At 47.3% G+C, this 19,892-nt stretch overlaps 1 protein-coding gene across 1 annotated transcript in view; it reads left to right on the top strand.

The window, feature by feature from the left end:
• Window positions 1-19,892, top strand: part of PLCZ1 (phospholipase C zeta 1) — a 130,632-nt gene that overhangs the window by 84,154 nt on the left and 26,586 nt on the right. Inside the window, exon 9 of the mRNA XM_073623589.1 lies at window positions 8,086-8,242. Within this exon, the coding sequence (XP_073479690.1) occupies window positions 8,086-8,242 (157 nt within the window). The remainder of the gene's footprint in view (window positions 1-8,085; window positions 8,243-19,892) is intronic.

Below are 19,892 nucleotides of genomic sequence, written 5' to 3'. Positions count from 1 at the left end.
AATTAGCAGAGATGTCGTTACCGGAATAGGAAGAAACAGGCAGTAGGAATAATCAGACAAGTTCCAACACCATTTTGCTAAGAAAGAACAGTCTTGTTGTAGACTGTGTCGCCATTAGGGAGATTTCTCATCACTTCCTGGCTAGCTTAGAATCTTCTCAATGAAGACACAGACAGCCATAAAAACTGATAGGGGTTCTGTCCCTTCCACACTCTATACAAAACGGTTTAGGTGGAAGTGGACATTTCTCTCACAATGATAGTCCACTTTTCTCCACAGAACCATTTAATCTGTATACATATGCCTCAGGGTGCTGTTGTCAGAACTGTCTGTGTGTGGCTAATTTTGTCTCAAAGTGTAATGATTGATCCCCCACTAAGCACCCAGTGGTGTCTCCAGCTTTCATATTTAGGGGGGGCACATGGGGGGACAGGGACAAAAGTAGGGGGGCAACTATAAAATGCAATTATATATATATATATATATATCTCTATCTCCTGGGGCCCTTTACTACGATCCCACAACGGCCCTTTCACATGTTTTGCAGTGAGCTCCCTTCCTACTGTATTGCCCCCCCCCCCCCAGGGTGGCAGAAAACAAGAGATATATGTCACCAGCATACCAAGAAAATATAAGGGTCCAAAGCAGTGGGAGAACTATCAGGGTTGCAAAGGTTGTCTTGCCTCCGGGCCCTGGTGTTCTGCCACTGTGGTGTTCCCCAGCCTCCTCTTGCTGTCCTGCCCCTGCTATTGACAGCGCTGGTCTGGCATCTCTTGGAATTTACAGGCTGGTTCTCCTGTCCTAAGGACGGGAGAAATCAGTCTGTTTTTTCAGTAACTGAGAGTCCTGGTGGAGTCCTTCCTGCAACTCGCTCTTCTCCCTGCCAATGAGGATGCAGGGGAAGGAGCTGATCGTGCGGCCGTGGTTGTGTGAGCACTCGCATTATGCAGTGTCAGTGAGCAGAGGGAGGGGGGAGGTATCACCTGGAGGAGCTGACTGGGGACGCTCTCCCTCTTAGACATTGCCTTTTTGTAAAAAAAATATATTTTTTTTTAATGGGGGGGGCACATGGTGGGGCACAGCATAATGTTGGGGGGGGGGGGGGTCAGGGCCCCCTCTGCCCCCCCCCCTAGGGACGCCATTGTAAGCACCTCTCCCACTCTGTCCATCTACCCACAATGCCATTCCATGACCTGTTATAGGTCTGAAGTGTCCCAGAGATGATCGGCTCATATCCTAATATCTGATCGGGTTTTTTCATCGACACTAAAGTGGAGATAGCTGCTGAGTAGGGATGAGCTTCGTGTTCGAGTCGAACCCATGTTCGACTCGAACATCGGCTGTTCGATCGTTCGCCGAATTGCGAACGTTATGGGCCGTTCGCGCTAAATTCGTGTGGCGCGTCACGGCCCATAATTCACTGCGGCATCGCAGTGCATTGCTGGCTGATGATTGGCCAAGCATGCACTATGACCCGCATGCTTGGCCAATCACAGCGCCGTCAGTAGAGAGAGCTGTAATTGGCCAAAGCCAGGGTGGCTTTGGCCAATTATGGCTCAGGGGATTTAGTACACACCCCACACTATATAAGGCCGCCTGCACGGCGGCCCTGTGTAGTGTGTGTTCCGGTGTGCTGAGAGATAGAGAGAGAGAGAGACAGTGTCATTTGATTTGAGTTAGATAGATTAGGCAGAACAGTCAGTCAGTTAGCTGCACTTACAGTGTATTGTGTATATATATGCATCCCAGGTGTTGCATATATATATATATACACTGTATTCAGTTTAGCTAGATCCGTTCCTGTTATCTTCTATCTAGACTATTTACATTTAATGCAGTGCGTCCTGCTCACAGTGTTCAGCTAGATCCGTTCCTGCTATTTACATTTAGTGCAGTCAGTGCGTCCTGCTCACAGTGTTCAGCTAGATCCGTTCCTGTTATCTTCTAGACTATTTACATTTAGTGCAGTGCGTCCTGCTCACAGTGTTCAGCTAGATCCGTTCCTGTTAAATTCCTACTGACAGGCAGGCTTGTCTGGTTACAGTATATAAAGCTACCTGAAGAAAATTACAGGTGTTCTATTTGATCCTATTAGTACCACGGTCAGGCAGCTAGACTATTTACATTTAGTACAGTGCGTCCTGCTCACAGTGTTCAGCTAGATCCGTTCCTGTTATCTTCCTACTGACAGGCAGGCTTGTCTGGTTACAGTATATAAAGCTACCTGAAGAAAATTACAGGTGTTCTATTTGATCCTATTAGTACCACGGTCAGGCAGCTAGACTATTTACATTTAGTACAGTGCGTCCTGCTCACAGTGTTCAGCTAGATCCGTTCCTGTTATCTTCCTACTGACAGGCAGGCTTGTCTGGTTACAGTATATAAAGCTACCTGAAGAAAATTACAGGTGTTCTATTTGATCCTATTAGTACCACGGTCAGGCAGCTAGACTATTTACATTTAGTACAGTGCGTCCTGCTCACAGTGTTCAGCTAGATCCGTTCCTGTTATCTTCCTACTGACAGGCAGGCTTGTCTGGTTACTGTATATAAAGCTACCTGAAGAAAATTACAGGTGTTCTATTTGATCCTATTAGTACCACGGTCAGGCAGCTAGACTATTTACATTTAGTACAGTGCGTCCTGCTCACAGTGTTCAGCTAGATCCGTTCCTGTTATCTTCCTACTGACAGGCAGGCTTGTCTGGTTACAGTATATAAAGCTACCTGAAGAAAATTACAGGTGTTCTATTTGATCCTATTAGTACCACGGTCAGGCAGCTAGACTATTTACATTTAGTACAGTGCGTCCTGCTCACAGTGTTCAGCTAGATCCGTTCCTGTTATCTTCCTACTGACAGGCAGGCTTGTCTGGTTACAGTATATAAAGCTACTTGAAGAAAATTACAGGTGTTCTATCCCAGCTTAGTGCAGCTACAGGCCATTAGTATGTCTGGAAGGCCAAGAAGGAGAGGCAGACAGTCACAAGCCAATAAGAGAGGGCAAGCAGGCTCTGTGTCTAGTGCTGGTCGTGGAGACGGTGCATCCTCATCAGCACGTGGCCATGGGACACGCTTGGCCTTTTTTTCGGCAGCTGGCCGTGTTGAGCCGCAACATGCGGAAGACTTGGTCGAGTAGATGACCAAGCCGTCCTCATCCTCCTCATCCTCTCTCACCCATGCCCAGGGTGCTTTGTCTGGCAAAGCAGCGGCCTCTTCCCTCAGCTCAATGTCATCAGTGACTCCTTCCCTAGCTCCACCATGTCCTCATGAGGATTCCCTCGAACTGTTTGACCACAGTGTTGGGTACATGCTCCAGGAGGATGCCCAGCGTTTGGAAGGCTCTGATGACGATACTGAGCTCGATGAAGGCAGTAACATGAGCACGGACAGGGGGGGTGCCCAAGAAGGACAGCAATCTGGCAGTCATGCTCCCCCTGCTGCAGCATACTGCCAGGTTTGCTCCAGTGATGAGGAGGGAGGGGATGATGAGGTCACTGACTCAACGTGGGTGCCTGATAGGAGAGAGGAGGAGGAGGAGGAGGAGGAGGAGGAGGAGGCGGCGGCACATCACCAACGAGGCAGGATGCCCTCCAGGGGCCAGCCTAAGGGCAGCACATTGACTGCATCACACCCCAAAGCTCCACATGTGCAGGGCGCTGCAGTCTCTGCGCGTTATTCAAAAAGTTCTTTGGTGTGGGCCTTTTTTGAGACGAGTGCATCAGATCGCACCGCTGCTATTTGCAACATATGTCTCAAGCGTATCTCGCGTGGCCAAAACATCTCCCGCTTGGGTACCACATGCTTGACCAGACATATGTTGACCTGCCATGCAGTTCGTTGGCAAGCGTATCTAAAAGACCCACACCAAAGAACAAAGAGGATCTCTCCTTGCTCCTCATCAGCTGAGATTTCCAACCCCACTAGACCTTCAGTCCTCTCTGAGACCTGCAGTGAGAGGAATGAAGGTGTAGAATTAGGTGTGTCACAGCCAAGTACTTGTGGGCAATCTGCTTTTGGTACACCGACGTCAGATTGTACCAGGCAAATTTCCCTGCCCCAGCTGCTGCACCGCCGAAAGAAGTTTGCTCCCAGCCATCCACATGCCCAGCGGTTGAATGCTAGCTTGGCAAAATTGCTAGCACTTCAACTGCTGCCTTTTCAGTTGGTAGACTCTGCCCCCTTCCGTGAGTTTGTGGAATGTGCGGTTCCTCAGTGGCAGGTACCCAAACGCCACTTTTTCTCACGGAAGGCGATTCCGGCTCTCTACCGGCATGTGGAAGGCAATGTCCATGCCTCGCTGGACAGGGCGGTCAGCGGTAAGGTGCATATTACCGCTGACTCATGGTCCAGCAGGCATGGACAGGGACGTTACCTAAGTTTCACGGCGCATTGGGTGACTCTGCTGGCAGCTGGGAAGGATGCAGGACAAGGTGCAGTAGTGTTGGAGGTTGTTCCGCCACCACGCCTCCAAAATGCTGATTGTGACACACCTCTCTCCTCCACCCCCTCCTCTTCTTCTTCCTCCATGGCCTCTTCCTCGGAACCAGCGGTGCTCCGTAGGCGTTCAAGGGGCTACGCAAGTACGCAGGCCAAAAGATGCCATGCGGTGCTTGAGCTGGTGTGCTTGGGGGACAGGAGCCACACTGGGGCAGAGGTTTTGTCAGCTCTGCAGGGGCAGGTTCAGAGGTGGTTGACGCCACGCCAACTTAAGGCAGGAATGGTGGTTTGCGACAATGGCACCAACCTCCTCTCTGCCCTCCGACAGGGACAAATGACCCATGTGCCCTGTTTGGCTCACGTCCTTAACTTGGTGGTGCAGCGGTTCTTGGGCAGGTACCCGGGCTTACAGGATGTCCTGAGGCAGGCCAGGAAAGTCTGTGTGCATTTCCGCCGGTCATATAATGCCAGTGCTCGGCTGACGGACCTCCAAAAGGAGTTTAACCTGCCCAAGAACCGCCTAATCTGTGACATGCCCACCAGGTGGAACTCAACGTTGGCCATGCTGCAGCGGCTGCACACGCAGCAGAGGGCCATCAATGAGTACCTGTGCGACTATGGCACCAGGACAGGGTCAGGGGAGCTTGGTTTTTTTTCCCCACGCCAGTGGGCCATAATCAGGGATGCATGCACTGTCCTGTCACCATTCGAGGAGGCCACGAGGATGGTGAGCAGTGACAGTGCATGCATCAGTGACACTGTCCCCCTTGTCCACCTGTTGGAGCACACGCTGCGTGGAATAATGGACAGGGCACTGGAGGCAGAACAGAGGCAGGAAGAGGAGGACTTCCTTAGCTCTCAAGGCCCCCTTTATCCAGACAGTGTTCCTGCGTGCCCGCCGATCACACAGGAAGAGGACGAGGAGGAAGAGGAGGAGGAGGAAGATTGTGTCAGTATGGAGGTGGAGCCTGGCACTCAGCATCAGCAGCAGTCTTTAAGGGATCAGTCCCAAGAAACACATGGACTTGTACGTGGCTGGGAGGAGGTGGCTGCGGACCATGTCGTTCTTAGTGACCCAGAGGACTCCGGACCGAATGCCTCAGCAAACCTACGCTGCATGGCCTCCCTGATCCTGCAAAGCCTGCGTAAGGATCCTCGTATTCGTGGTATCAAGGAGAAGGACCAATACTGGCTGGCAACCCTCCTTGATCCACGTTACAAGGGTAAGGTTGCGGACCTTATCTTGCCATCGCAGAGGGAGCAGAGGATGAAACATCTTCGGGAGGCCTTGCAGAAAGGTCTGTGCAACGCGTTCCCAGAGACTGGGAGGTTACAAACTCCTGTTTCTGGACAACGTGTTGCTGAGGCTTCGGTCAGTCAAAGAAGGAGCGGTGGAGAAGGTGGCCGTCTGACCGATGCGTTCAGACAATTTTTTGGTCCGCAGCCCCAAGGTATGATCGGTTCCAGCAACCATCGCCAGCGTCTGTTTTACATGGTGCAGGAATACCTAGGGGCAAGATCAGACTTGGACACCTTTCCCACCGAAAATCCTCTGGGTTACTGGGTCTTGAGGATGGATCACTGGCCAGAGCTTGCACAGTATGCAATTGAGCTACTGGCCTGTCCTGCATCCAGCGTTCTTTCGGAACGCACATTCAGTGCTGCTGGAGGCGTGGTAACCGATCACAGGGTGCGTCTGTCCACCGACTCGGTCGATCGGCTGACCTTCATAAAAATGAATGAGTCTTGGATCACCACCAGCTACCAAGCACCTGATGCTGATGTAACCGAATAATTTTTTTTGAAATCTCAGATCCCTTCAAAGACTGCCTATGCTGATGCTGAGTGACTATCCCTGAGTAATTATCCTCTTCCTCCTCAATCATCACGCTGATAGCTTGTAAGAACATTTTTGGTTCTGGGCGCCACCACCAGTGCCTAAGACCCAATTTTTCTGCCCCTGTTTAACAGGGGCGTGTAATTACAATTTTTGATGCAATACTTTGCAGCAGGGCTCGTTCCTGCGTTCCAACTAGAGTGTCTGTGAGGGGTTGCAGTGTTGTGGCACCAGCACCAGTGCCTAAGGCCCAATTTTTCTGCCCCTGTCTAACAGGGGCGTGTAATTACAATTTTTGATGCAATACTTTGCAGCAGGGCTCGTTCCTGCGTTCCAACTAGAGTGTCTGTGAGGGGTTGCAGTGTTGTGGCACCAGCACCAGTGCCTAAGGCCCAATTTTTCTGCCCCTGTCTAACAGGGGCATGTAATTACAATTTTTGATGCAATACTTTGCAGCAGGGCTCGTTCCTGCGTTCCAACTAGAGTGTCTGTGAGGGGTTGCAGTGTTGTGGCACCAGCACCAGTGCCTAAGGCCTAATTTTTCAGCTCCTGTTCAACAGGGGCATGTAATTACAATTCTTGATCTAATATTTCACAGCAGGGCCCTGTGAGGGCTTACAGTGTTGTGGCCACAGCAACACCTAAGGCCCAAATTTCTGCTGAGTATATAGGGCAGGACCCTACTTTCAAACATCTAACTTACAAACGACTCCTACTTGCAAACGGAAGGAGACAACAGGAAGTGAGATGAAATCTACCCCTAGGAAGGGAAATTCTTTCCTGTAAGAGTTAATATGGGAAAACAATTTCTCCTTTCCACTGATGCTTTCCAATCCTTGTTCCACAAAAAAACCCAAATTTTCAAAAAACATTTTTCATTGGGACAAAAAAGTGAGGTGAAATCTTCTGAAGAGGAGGAAAGACAGCAAAACAAATGTCACAGGGGTGATAACCCTTCCCTATGTTTTCCAAAAAGCTTAGAAAAGATTTTTTGGCTGGAGCTAAACACGTTAAAAATGTTCAAAATTACAAACAGATTCTACTTAACAACAAACCTGTATACTGCTGTTCAGAGTATATAGGGCCTGGTGGCCCCACACCTTTCCTTATTTTAATTTGGGTGCGGGGTTCCCCTTAATATCCATACAAGACCCAAAGGGCCAGGTAATGGACTGGGGGGTACCCATGCCGTTTGTCTCACTGATTTTCATCCATATTGCCATGACCCGACATGACATTAAACCCGCAAGCAGTTTTAAATGAGATTTTTTCCTTTAAAAATGACATTTGGTGCAGGGACTGTTCTAAACATGGGAAACACGCGTCACTTTACAGGCATACTATAGACACCCCCCAGGTACGATATTTAAAGGAATATTTCACTTTTTTTTTTTTACTTTAAGCATCATTAAAATCACTGCTCCCGAAAAAACGGCCGTTTTTAAAAGTTTTTTTTGCATTGATACATGTCCCCTGGGGTAGGACCCGGGTCCCCAAACCCTTTTTAGGACAATACCATGCAAATTAGCCTTTAAAATGAGCACTTTTGATTTCGAACGTTCGAGTCCCATAGACGTCAATGGGGTTCTAACGTTCGTGCGAACTTTCGGTCCGTTCGCGGGTTCTGGTGCGAACCGAACCGGGGGGTGTTCGGCTCATCCCTACTGCTGAGCTCAGTGTTCTCAATGCCATGCACTGACCAAAGATGGCACCTTTTAACACCTTGGAGTTATCTATATAAGTATAACTTATGACAATTTACAATCACGTGTCATTATCAGTTATTGATCAATTTGGTTTTGTCCTGTCAGGGTAAATGTAAGGAGATCGTACCAAAGCTGTCAGATCTGGTCATTTACATCAAACCGAAGGAGTTTGTCAGTTTCCAGCATTCCCAATCCTACCAGAAATTCCACGAAACGAATTCATTGTCCGAGAGAGAAGCGAAGCAACTGGTCCGGCACTCAGGTACTCTGGGGGAGACAACAAAGTGACTATGGAGTATGAAGAGTCAGCTCTGTAAGGTCCCTGACAACCAAGCCAATTTATCCATTATTATGTTGCTGTGGGCAGCAATGAGTCTTCTGTCGATCAATTCTCTTCCTGTGGTTTTAGGGTTTTATAGCTTCAGAGGATGAATATTTTGCACACGATTTTGGGTCATCGCAGACTCCATGCATGAAATAAACAGAATTAAATTTTCATGGCAGCTCAGAGGATGAAATTCTGGCGAGTTGCCAGTCCAATCTGGATTTGACTCTCTGCCATTTCATCTCTTGCGCTATAAGATGAAAACATAAATTATATAAGGCTATGTCACTAACAGCGTTACCAAGGGTACAAGGGATGCTGGTTAACGTACAAGGTATTGCTGTCTGTCGCCCATGCTCAGAAATCAGCCAGCACACTGGCAGATTGTTACGAGAATCCTAAGTTCCCCAGTCCAGAAAGAGGTTACAACTGTACAACAGCATGTGCACTCTAATATTCCATGGCTATTACCAGATGTGAAGAACACAAGCCCATGGAAACTAGTTAACCGGGGCCTGGACCTTGTTTGGTGTTGAAGGAAATGAAGGCAGGACATGCTTTGGACAGGTAAAACCAGCTGTGAAACTATTGTCACAACCTACAATAACACTGGTCACCACTAGAGGGAGCCACCACTTCACCTAGATCTAGCTGGCTGCCCACAAATCATAAATGCAGTCTTGTGTACTCTAAGTCAGTGGTCATCAACCCTGTCCTCAGGGCCCACTAACAGGCCAGTTTTTATGCATTACCATAGGGAGATGCAGACTAGAATACTGCAATCACTGAGCAGCGAATTATATCACCTGTGATCTATTTCTGTTATCTCGCAAACCTGGCCTGTTAGTGGGCCCTGAGGACAGGGTTGATGACCACTGCTCTAAGGGTTGGGGAAAAGTCTAATGCCCCGTACACACGGTCGGATTTTCCGACGGAAAATGTGTGATAGGACCTTGTTGTCGGAAATTCCGACCGTGTGTAGGCTCCATCACACATTTTCCATCGGATTTTCCGACACACAAAGTTTGAGAGCAGGATATAAAATTTTCCGACAACAAAATCCGTTGTCGGAAATTCCGATCGTGTGTACACAAATCCGACGGACAAAGTGCCACGCATGCTCAGAATAAATAAAGAGATGAAAGCTATTGGCCACTGCCCCGTTTATAATCCCGACGTACGTGTTTTACGTCACCGCGTTCAGAACGATCGGATTTTCCGACAACTTTGTGTGACCGTGTGTATGCAAGACAAGTTTGAGCCAACATCCGTCGGAAAAAATCCTAGGATTTTGTTGTCGGAATGTCCGAATAAAGTCCGACCGTGTGTACGGGGCATAGCAATTAGCCCAAACCCACACCTCTGGTATTCCTAAAGCTACCCTGCAAACTAGAATCCATGTGTTAATCACTTTTCTCACACACCAACATGGCATGAAATAGCTTGCCATCACCTAGTAGTGTGTCAGCTTACTGGTCTGCTAGGCAACGATACACAGGCAGAGATCTCTGTCTGGCAGATCTGGTAACTGATGCCGCGTACACACGGTCGGACTTTTCGTCTACAAAAGTCCGACAGCCTGTCCGACAGACTTCCTGCGGACTTTCGGCGGACTTGCAGCAGACTTTCTAACGAACGGACTTGCCTACACACGACCACACAAAAGTCCGACGGATTAGTACGTGATGACGTACACCGGACTAAAATAAGGAAGTTCATAGCCAGTAGCCAATAGCTGCCCTAGCATGGGTTTTTGTCCGTCGGACTAGCACACAGACGAGCGGACTTCGGGGTCCGTCGTACTTACGACGTAAAGATTTGAAGCATGCTTCAAATCTAAAGTCCGTCGGATTTGAGGCTAAAAAAGTCCGTTGAAAGTCCGGAGAAGCCCACACACGATCGGATTACCAGCCACCTTTAGTCCGTCAGCGTCCGTTGGACTTTTGTAGACGAAAAGTCCGACCGTGTGTACGCGGCATTAGACACACTAATACTTTATACTATTCGCTTTGTCTCATGACAGGTGCCCCTGTGTATGTGAGTCTATGAGAAAAACAACATGTAATGTAAAGTTGCTTATATAAACTGACAATATGTAATGTATACATTATAGCTATCTATCCAGCAGGTGGTTCTGCAGTATTATAGTGTGTTATCTATGGTAATGTAATCAGAGGAAGTACCACCCTTGTTGTGTTATATGCACTTGTTTGTGTTCTCTTCCTGATTTCTGTCTACAAGATGTAAAGCCATGATAAAGATAACCTCCATGAAAGTAAAGGTGTTCTGCTGTATACAAGAAGCTTCCAGCCCATGATTTTAATATTCTGTCACAATATATACCTGATTTCAGAGCGCCGCTCAGCGCTCACATGACCGGCTGTCTCTCTCCTCTCCCCATCTGACAGCTTGAGTGGGAGGGGCCGAGATTGCCATCAGTCGGAAGGAAAGGAGGAGAGAGCCAGCCGGTCGCATGAGCACCGAGCGGTACACTGAAATCAGGTATAGACTGCATTTTTTTTTATAAATCACACACACAGGGGCACCTGTCATTAGGAGAAAGAGCAAATAATATAAAGAGGTTACAGGTATTTCAGCAGCAGGAAGGGAGGGTGGGGGCGGACGGGCACTGTTACTAGCTGACAGGCAGGGATAGGAGGGGGGAGAAGACAGAGGAGGATGGGGAAGAGCAAACAGAAGAGCTGCAGATGACAGAGGCACGTAAACTGACCACGGTGGCAGGGCTGAGCAGCCTTGATAAACCGTGGTCAGTTTACAGGGGGGAGGGTAGAAACTGGCAGGATCAGCCAGGTATTTCAGGTGACAGAGAGGGCCAAATGACACAGCACAAGCACTGTGCTGTATAGCATGCAGGATACAGGGACAGGATGCTCTATTTTTGGGGGGGGTAACAAACGCTTTAATCTGCATGCCATCTCCAACCACACAGTGAAAATTCATACAGATAAACAAGGAGCAAAGGCCAAGTATACAGACACTGGTAACACAATGCATCAATCTCTCTAGGAATATCAGTCTAAGCTGGCCATACACTGTTCAAAGTTTTAAAGAGCAGCACCTGATTCTGTCAGAATACACTGATTGGCTACAGCCACTGATCGAGGACATTTTTCCAACATGTCCCTAGACAGAAGTCCATCAAGCAGCCAACTAATGTCGAGCAGAGATGACCTCGCACTGAACAAAATTAGAACATTTGAACATTTTCCTCAATTAGCGGCTGCAGCCAATCAGCTGAGGCTGCTGATCAGTGTATTCTGGCAGAGACAGGTGCTGCTGTCAGAATACAATGCCCCAATGAAAGAGAGATTCCTACCCCATTTGTGTGGATGGAAGAATCTGTTTTTTTTTTTTTTTTACTCTGCCCACTGGCAAAAACGTAAAAATAATTAACTGTGTATGTCCACCTTTAGCTTACTACATAGAAGACACTTATTAGTTTTAAAATGTAACATTCTGAAATTGGACAGTGCATAACAATATTTACAAGCATTACAACTACAAAAATACGAAAAAAGACAAAAGGCATACAATGTTTGGCTATTCATTATGAAATATAAAAGTCAGAAAATACAGAAATAAACTTTTACTGTATGGTTTATCTTGCTGGTAGGGACACACTAAGAAAGATTTGTAGACATCATGTTCAAAACATTCTCCTGGATGAATACAAAGTCCATATTTCATGCCCCTCAAATTATTGAAATATGTAGTGTGCAGCGAGCTGGACTATAACACTTGGCCAATCAAGAATCATTTTTTATGAAAAGGAGAGTGCATAATGCATCAGGCCTTCATTCTGACATTCCCTTTCAAATTGGGTCATGTGGCGTTGGAAAAGGTGCATGTTCGGTAGTGACTTAAAGCGGAATTTCCGCCGGAAAAAATACAATTAAAAGTCAGCAGCTTCAAATACTGCAGCTGCTGACTTTTAATATTAGGACACTTACCTGCCAAGGGCGCCCGCGATGTCCTCATCCGAAGCGGATCTGTCCCTCGCCTCCCGGGTGGAGGCGCCGGCATCTTCGGTAAGGGGATCAGGAAGTGAAGCCTTGTGGTCCTTGCTGTCTCCTGGGACCTGTGTGTCTCCCAGAAGACAGCGGGGGGACGGAGGAGGGGCCACACATGGCGTAGATAGCTGCGGATACTGTGGCTATCTGTGCCTGAAAGTGGGAGCAAATACCTGGATTATACAGGTATCTGCTCCCCCTCCCCCCCTGAAAGGTGCCAAATGTGACACTAGAGGGGGAGAGGAATCCGAAAAGCGGAAGTTACTTTTTTGGGTGGAACTCCGCTTTAAAGTGTTACTAAACCCACAACAGTAAAACCAGTCTGTATATGGAGCATAGCATGCTTGTTATACTCACTGTGGAACCTAAGGGGTTAACCTTCCACATTGTGTAAAAAAGGCTGTTTGATACTGTCTCTCTGATCCTCCTTTTCTTCCACTGGGCACTCTGCAAATGCTCAGTTTGGTGTGTATTGTTAGAGAGCTGTTTTTTTTCTTGGGAGGGTGCATGTAAGCAGCACAGGGCCAATCAGCACTGTCCAGACAGAGGGTCAGGGGTCCTGAAGCCTCAAAGGACAGTCAGAGGAGAATGAAGACTCCTACAAGCTTTAACTAGACACTCATAGAAGTCATAAGACTGCTATATGCTGCTGATGAGAAAAGGTATTTAGCAGTTTATTTTTACTAAAATAATTGCATTTCTGTGTTCTGTGGGAGACCAGATATCATAGGCATGTGCACAGGGTGTGCCAGGTGTGCCTGGGCACACCCTAATCGCCTTGTGTGGTGCATATTCCCCCCTGTTTAGACCACTGATATTTCATCCCCAAAAAAAATGTTACAAAATAAAATAATTTATTTAAAAATAAAATAAAAATAATGACACAGTCCACTGCCCTACTGACACCATCAGTACATATACACATGCATATGTATTTGAGCTTTGTGGTGCACACCCTAATGCAAGAGGCTGCGCACACCTATGCCAGATATAGTGAATGTAGGGTCCTGGGTTTAGTAACACTTTAAGTGGGAGAGTTGCGGAATTCTCAGTGGTCCCAATAACATGAGGTCTGGGTGTTGTAGCACATGAAGTCAGTTGATAACCATGCAGCATTGGTAATGCAATGCAGTGCCCGTGTTGTTTCCCTGATACAAATAATGGTTAAAAGCATTATGCTGTAAGCCAGGTTCAAACTGTGGATTTCCCAGTATGGGAAATAAAGGTGAAGGAGATGGTGAAATGTTATATGTTCTAAATGCATGATTGCAAAAATGTCAGTTTATTCCTAGGCTCTCATCAAATGTACCATAATCTGGTATAATTTACCTTCTGCGAGTGACATCCCTCCATTTTCTTTCGTCCTGCGTAGTATGTTAATGTGGCGGGTCTAGAAGCCAACACAAACCTGTTAAAGATAGATTGAACACTTTTAAAATATGATGATGCAATATGGATCAGGATTGCTTGTAGAAGGTACAGGATGCGGGGTAATACGTTTTATTTATTTATGATGTACCTCACATCCATGAGAAATTTTTGGATGCCCAGGTCGATAGTTTATTTTTGGAAACAAAGTTGAAGTTGTAGAAAATATAGAGCAAAGGGTATGGTGGTTTCCTTTGATAATAAGATACGGTACCAAGGTATTTGTTAGGTGAGCATACCCATTTAAAAGTAAAATTTGTTTGTAGTCTTTGAACCAGAAGTGACAGTAATATTGGGTTCAGGGCTTCAGGTTTTTGGTAGTTTATATTGAAATTAGACAATTCCCTATATGTGTGTAGCAATAACTCTCGGTGGAGCTGCTGGTTTAAGCGGGCTTGTTACCTTCACTCTCGACACCCCTGTTTCACCGGCACCGGGTCTAGGGTTCTGTTGAGTTTACCTCTGGATGATATAAGCACCAACACTTGAGTACGTTTTCAATGCTTTATTGAACCAAGTAATGAAGGTAGTAGCAGGAAAGAGGCAGGAGGGAAGCTGCAGGGAAGCTCAAATACCTTTCTTTAGAAATCTTGAGAACGTCCTTTAAAGTTGAATATTGTAATCGGATGCAATCCCCTTGTGGGACACGATCTTTGTTCGCCTGGATAGGCCTCTCTCACTAGCCTAGCAGCCAGTACGTAGCACGAACAAAAGTCTCTGCCACAGACTTGCTTGAAATAAACCCGTACGATCCACTGCCCCAGGATGTATTAATTTTTTCAATGAATGTCAGACACAGTACTTGGACCTTTAAGCCAACCCGGCAGTACTATGCTGTAGAACTACTTTAGGATACGTCCTCCAACCGAGTCACCAGGCCCCTCTCCAGACCAGCACTCTGCATGATCCTTCCATGATGGGTCCTCCCCTGGGATCTTCTCGGTTGTCCAGCTTCTTCACTCTGGATAGACAGCTCAGGACCATTCCTCGGCTGCTGTGGTAGGCCCCAGACATGCTTCTGGGCCCACCCACGCGCTGCAGCGGCGCGGGCCTCCGGAATGGAGGACCACGAGGTAGCACTCTAACGCATACCTGTCGGCCAGGAGGGCCAGTAGGTGGCTGTAAAACAAACCCCAAAACATGGCGTCTGTCCCATAAATACCCTCTCCCAGAATGCAACTCGGAGGACCACCTCCACCGAGTTGTCTCCGGGACAGAGGAGCATCCATACGCTTCAACACGTTGCCCTTCCAACACCAGCCAATGGTAACAGCGACACCCACCGGCTCAGTGTGGAACCACACGCAATGTCAGCCAAGCTGGAACAGAGGCAAATCTAACTTCCCTAACGAGCAATTCACTAAATTTACCTATCAGATGGTAGATCATAAATCTACCAGTGCTACATACTCCCCCCACTACTATAGACGTTGTCCCCAACGTCTGTCCAAAAAATAATCATAATAACTCCCAAGCCTGGGAGTAGGTATTTAAGCTTAAAACTTGGATTTGATAGAGAAGAAGGAAAGACAGTGGAAAGACATTATGAGATTAACATCTATAAAACAATATGTTCACGTCCGTAAACAAAACCATCCTATGACTGTACACAACCTCACTATCTATCTAGCTGAAAAGCCTCACAGCTTGATAGGAGATCAAATGGTTCCTGAAAAGGAAAACATGTTAAACACACACATATCCTGTACAATTTCAGGAGCAAAGCCTCATTTAAAAATGAGACTCTCTTCCCATAATCTATTATCAAAAATAATCTTTAGGAGTCCATCCCTGTATTAATGTTTTTTCACATGAAAGAAATCCGGCTAGTAAAAAGAAGTCCTTGGATTCAAAACACTGAGATGAATATCCGATCACGAAGATCTCTTTATACTTACACTAACTAACTAACCAACTAAGTTCTTTTGTCCATAGTTACCAATAAAACTGAGGATCTGGCAAGGTCAGTGTCTTTCCCAGTTTATCCACTGTGGTAATGAAATATACAGTGTCATCTTTTCCGGGCCTGCAGATGACCACTTTGTCAGCATAGATGTGCCTACCGAAGTTCCAGTGCATAAAACATCCACTAAAACGTTCATCCATTTTAACAGAACATCCAGTCTTTCGGAAAGGCTTAGGCACAGACAAGTAGTCCCAAACAGCTTCACTGTACCAAAGTTCAGGGACGATCCTGGCCGGGGTGCACGGGGTGCAGCGCACCCCAGCGCTGTCATTTCTCTTCAGAAGAGGGGCGCCGAGCTGGCCGGCGTCTAGCTGTGGAGCAGAGTGACGTCACTCAGGGACGCCGCGGCCGCCCCAGCATTCCTTGCACGTCGCCTCCGCGGCTAGTAAAGAAGCTCGGAGGTCCGCCCACCTCAGCCATCTTCAGACAGCGCGAGCGTGGCTAAGAAGAGGGAGCGGACCCGGAGCGGCTGCAGCGGACTTGCGCTGGCTGGTCTGAAGAAGAGAAGAGGAACAGGCTGCCTGCCTCCCTGTCCCTGCACTGTCTGCACCAGGCGTCCAGGCCGGTCAAGGAAGTTGCAAGTAAGTAGTCTGTGCTGCCCATCAAACACAGCTACTGTTGTGCCCACAGCCCATCAAAAGCTGCCACTCTGCCCCATCAAAAGCTGCCACTCTGCCCATCAAAAGCTGCCACTCTGCCCATCAAAAGCTGCCACTCTGCCCATTAAAGCTGCCACTCTGCCCATCAAAAGCTGCCACTCTGCCCATCAAAAGCTGCCACTCTGCCCATTAAAGCTGCCACTCTGCCCATCAAAAGCTGCCACTCTGCCCATTAAAGCTGCCACTCTGCCCATTAAAGCTGCCACTCTGCCCATCAAAAGCTGCCACTCTGCCCATTAAAGCTGTCACTCTGCCCATCAAAAGCTGTCACTCTGCCCATCAAAAGCTGCCACTGTGCCCATCAAAAGCTGCCACTCTGCCCATCAAAAGCTGCCACTCTGCCCATTAAAGCTGCCACTCTGCCCATCAAAAGCTGCCACTCTGACCATCAAAAGCTGCCACTCTGCCCATTAAAGCTGCCACTGTGCCCATCAAAAGCTGCCACTGTGCCCATCAAAAGCTGCCACTCTGCCCATCAAAAACTGCCACTGTGCCCATCAAAAACTGCCACTCTGCCCATCAAAAGCTGCCACTGTGCCCATCAAAAACTGCCACTCTGCCCATCAAAAGCTGCCACTGTGCCCATCAAACACAGCCACTGTGCCCATCAAACACAGCCACTGTGCCCATCAGACACAGCCACTGTTGTGCCCATCTGACGCTGCCACTGTGCCCATCTGACGCTGCCACTGTGCCCATCAAACGCAGCCACTGTGCCTATCAAACGCTGCCACTGTGCCCATCAAACGCTGCCACTGTGCCATCAAACGCAGCCACTGTGCCCATAAAACGCAGCCACTGTGCCCATAAAACGCAGCCACTGTGCCCATCAAACGCAGCCACTGTGCCCATTAAAAGCAGCTACTGTGCCCATCAAACGCAGCCACTGTGCCCCGCTTAAAAGCAGACACTGTGCCCCGCCTAAAAGCAGCCACTGTGCCCATCAAACGCAGCCACTGTGCCCATTAAAAGCAGCTACTGTGCCCATTAAAAGCAGCTACTGTGCCCATCAAATGCAGCCACTGTGCCCATCAAACGTAGCCACTGTGCCCATTAAAAGCAGCTACTGTGCCCATCAAACACAGCCACTGTGCCCATCAAACGCAGCCACTGTGCCCATCAAACGCAGCCAGTCTCTGACCATCTCTTGTATCATATCTGCAGTCTTTGACCATCTCCTGTAGTATGTTTGCAGTCTCTGATCATCTCTTGTACTATATATGCAGTCTCTGACCATCTCTTGTACAATGTATTCAGGCTCTAACCATTTCTTGTACAATGTATTCAGGCTCTAACCATCTCTTGTACAATGTATTCAGGCTCTGACCATCTCTTGTACAATGTATGCAGGCTCTGACCATCTTTTGTACTATGTATGGAGTCTTTGACCATCTCTTGTACTATGTATGCAGTCTCTGACCATCTCTTGTATCATAACTGCAGTCCCTAACCATCTTCTGTAGCTTGTTTGCAGTCCCTGACCATTTCTTGTATCATGTCTGCAGTCTCTGACCATCTTCTGTAGTATGTCTGCAGTCTCTGACCATCTCTTGTATTTTGTCTGCAGTCTCCGACCATCTTCTGTAGTATGTCTGCAGTCTCTGACCATCTCTTGTATCATGTCTGCAGTCTCTGACCATCTCTTGTATCATGTCTGCAGTCTCTGACCAGCTCTTGTATCATGTTTGCAGTCCCTGACCATCTCTTGTATCATGTCTGCAGTCTCTGACCATCTCTTGTACTATGTCTGCAGTCTCTGACCATCTCTTGTACTATGTCTGCAGTCTCTGACCATTTCTTGTATCATATCTGCAGCCTCTGACCATCTCTTGTATCATGTCTGCAGTCTATGACCATCTTCTGTAGTATGTCTGCAGTCTCTGACCAGCTCTTGTATCATGTCTGCAGTCTCTGACCATCTCTTGTATCATGTCTGCAGTCTTTGACCATCTTCTGTATTATGTCTGCAGACTCTGACCATCTCTTGTACTATGTTTGCAGTCTCTGACCATTTCTTTCCCATCAAACACAGCCACTGTGCCCATCAAACGCAGCCACTGTGCCCATCAAACGCAGCCACTGTGCCCATCAAACGCAGCCAGTCTCTGACCATCTCTTGTATCATATCTGCAGTCTTTGACCATCGCCTGTAGTATGTTTGCAATCTCTGATCATCTCTTGTACTATGTATGCAGTCTCTGACCATCTCTTGTACAATGTATTCAGGCTCTAACCATTTCTTGTACAATGTATTCAGGCTCTAACCATCTCTTGTACAATGTATTCAGGCTCTGACCATCTCTTGTACAATGTATTCAGGCTCTGACCATCTCTTGTACAATGTATGCAGGCTCTGACCATCTTTTATACTATGTATGGAGTCTTTGACCATCTCTTGTACTATGTATGCAGTCTCTGACCATCTCTTGTATCATAACTGCAGTCCCTAACCATCTTCTGTAGCATGTTTGCAGTCCCTGACCATTTCTTGTATCATGTCTGCAGTCTCTGACCATCTTCTGTAGTATGTCTGCAGTCTCTGACTATCTCTTGTATCATGTCTGCAGTCTATGACCATCTTCTGTAGTATGTCTGCAGTCTCTGACCATCTCTTGTATCATGTCTGCAGTCTATGACCATCTTCTGTAGTATGTCTGCAGTCTCTGACCATCTCTTGTATCATGTCTGCAGTCTCTGACATCTCTTGTATCATGTCTGCAGTCTCTGACCATCTCTTGTATCATGTTTGCAGTCTCTGACCATCTCTTGTATCATGTCTGCAGTCTTTGACCATCTTCTGTAGTATGTCTGCAGTCTCTGACCATCTCTTGTACTATGTCTGCAGTCTCTGACCATCTCTTGTACTATGTTTGCAGTCTCTGACCATCTCTTGTATCATAACTGCAGCCTCTGACCATCTTCTGTAGCATGTTTGCAGTCCCTGACTATTTCTTGTATCATGTTTGCAGTCTCTGACCATTTCTTGTATCATGTCTGCAGTTTCTGACCATCTTATGTATCATGTCTGCAGTCTCTGACCATCTCTTCTATCATGTCTGCAGTCTCTGACCATCTCTTGTACTATGTCTGCAGTCTCTGACCATCTCTTGTACTATGTCTGCAGTCTCTGACCATCTCTTGTACTATGTCTGCAGTCTCTGATCATTTCTTGTATCATATCTGCAGCCTCTGACCATCTCTTGTATCATGTCTGCAGTCTATGACCATCTTCTGTAGTATGTCTGCAGTCTCTGACCAGCTCTTGTATCATGTCTGCAGTCTCTGACCATCTCTTGTATCATGTCTGCAGTCTCTGATCATCTTTTGCATTATGTCTGCAGTCTCTGACCATCTCTTGTATTATGTCTGCAGTCTCTGACCATCTCTTGTACTATGTTTACAGTCTCTGACCATCTCTTGTATCATAACTGCAGCCTCTGACCATCTTCTGTAGCATGTTTGCAGTCCCTGCCTATTTCTTGTATTATGTTTGCAGTCTCTGA

Source organism: Aquarana catesbeiana, linkage group LG03 (genome assembly GCF_042186555.1).
Source record: "Aquarana catesbeiana isolate 2022-GZ linkage group LG03, ASM4218655v1, whole genome shotgun sequence".
NCBI classification, from domain to species: Eukaryota; Metazoa; Chordata; class Amphibia; order Anura; family Ranidae; genus Aquarana; species Aquarana catesbeiana.
This window is presented reverse-complemented; position numbering and strand designations above follow the sequence as displayed.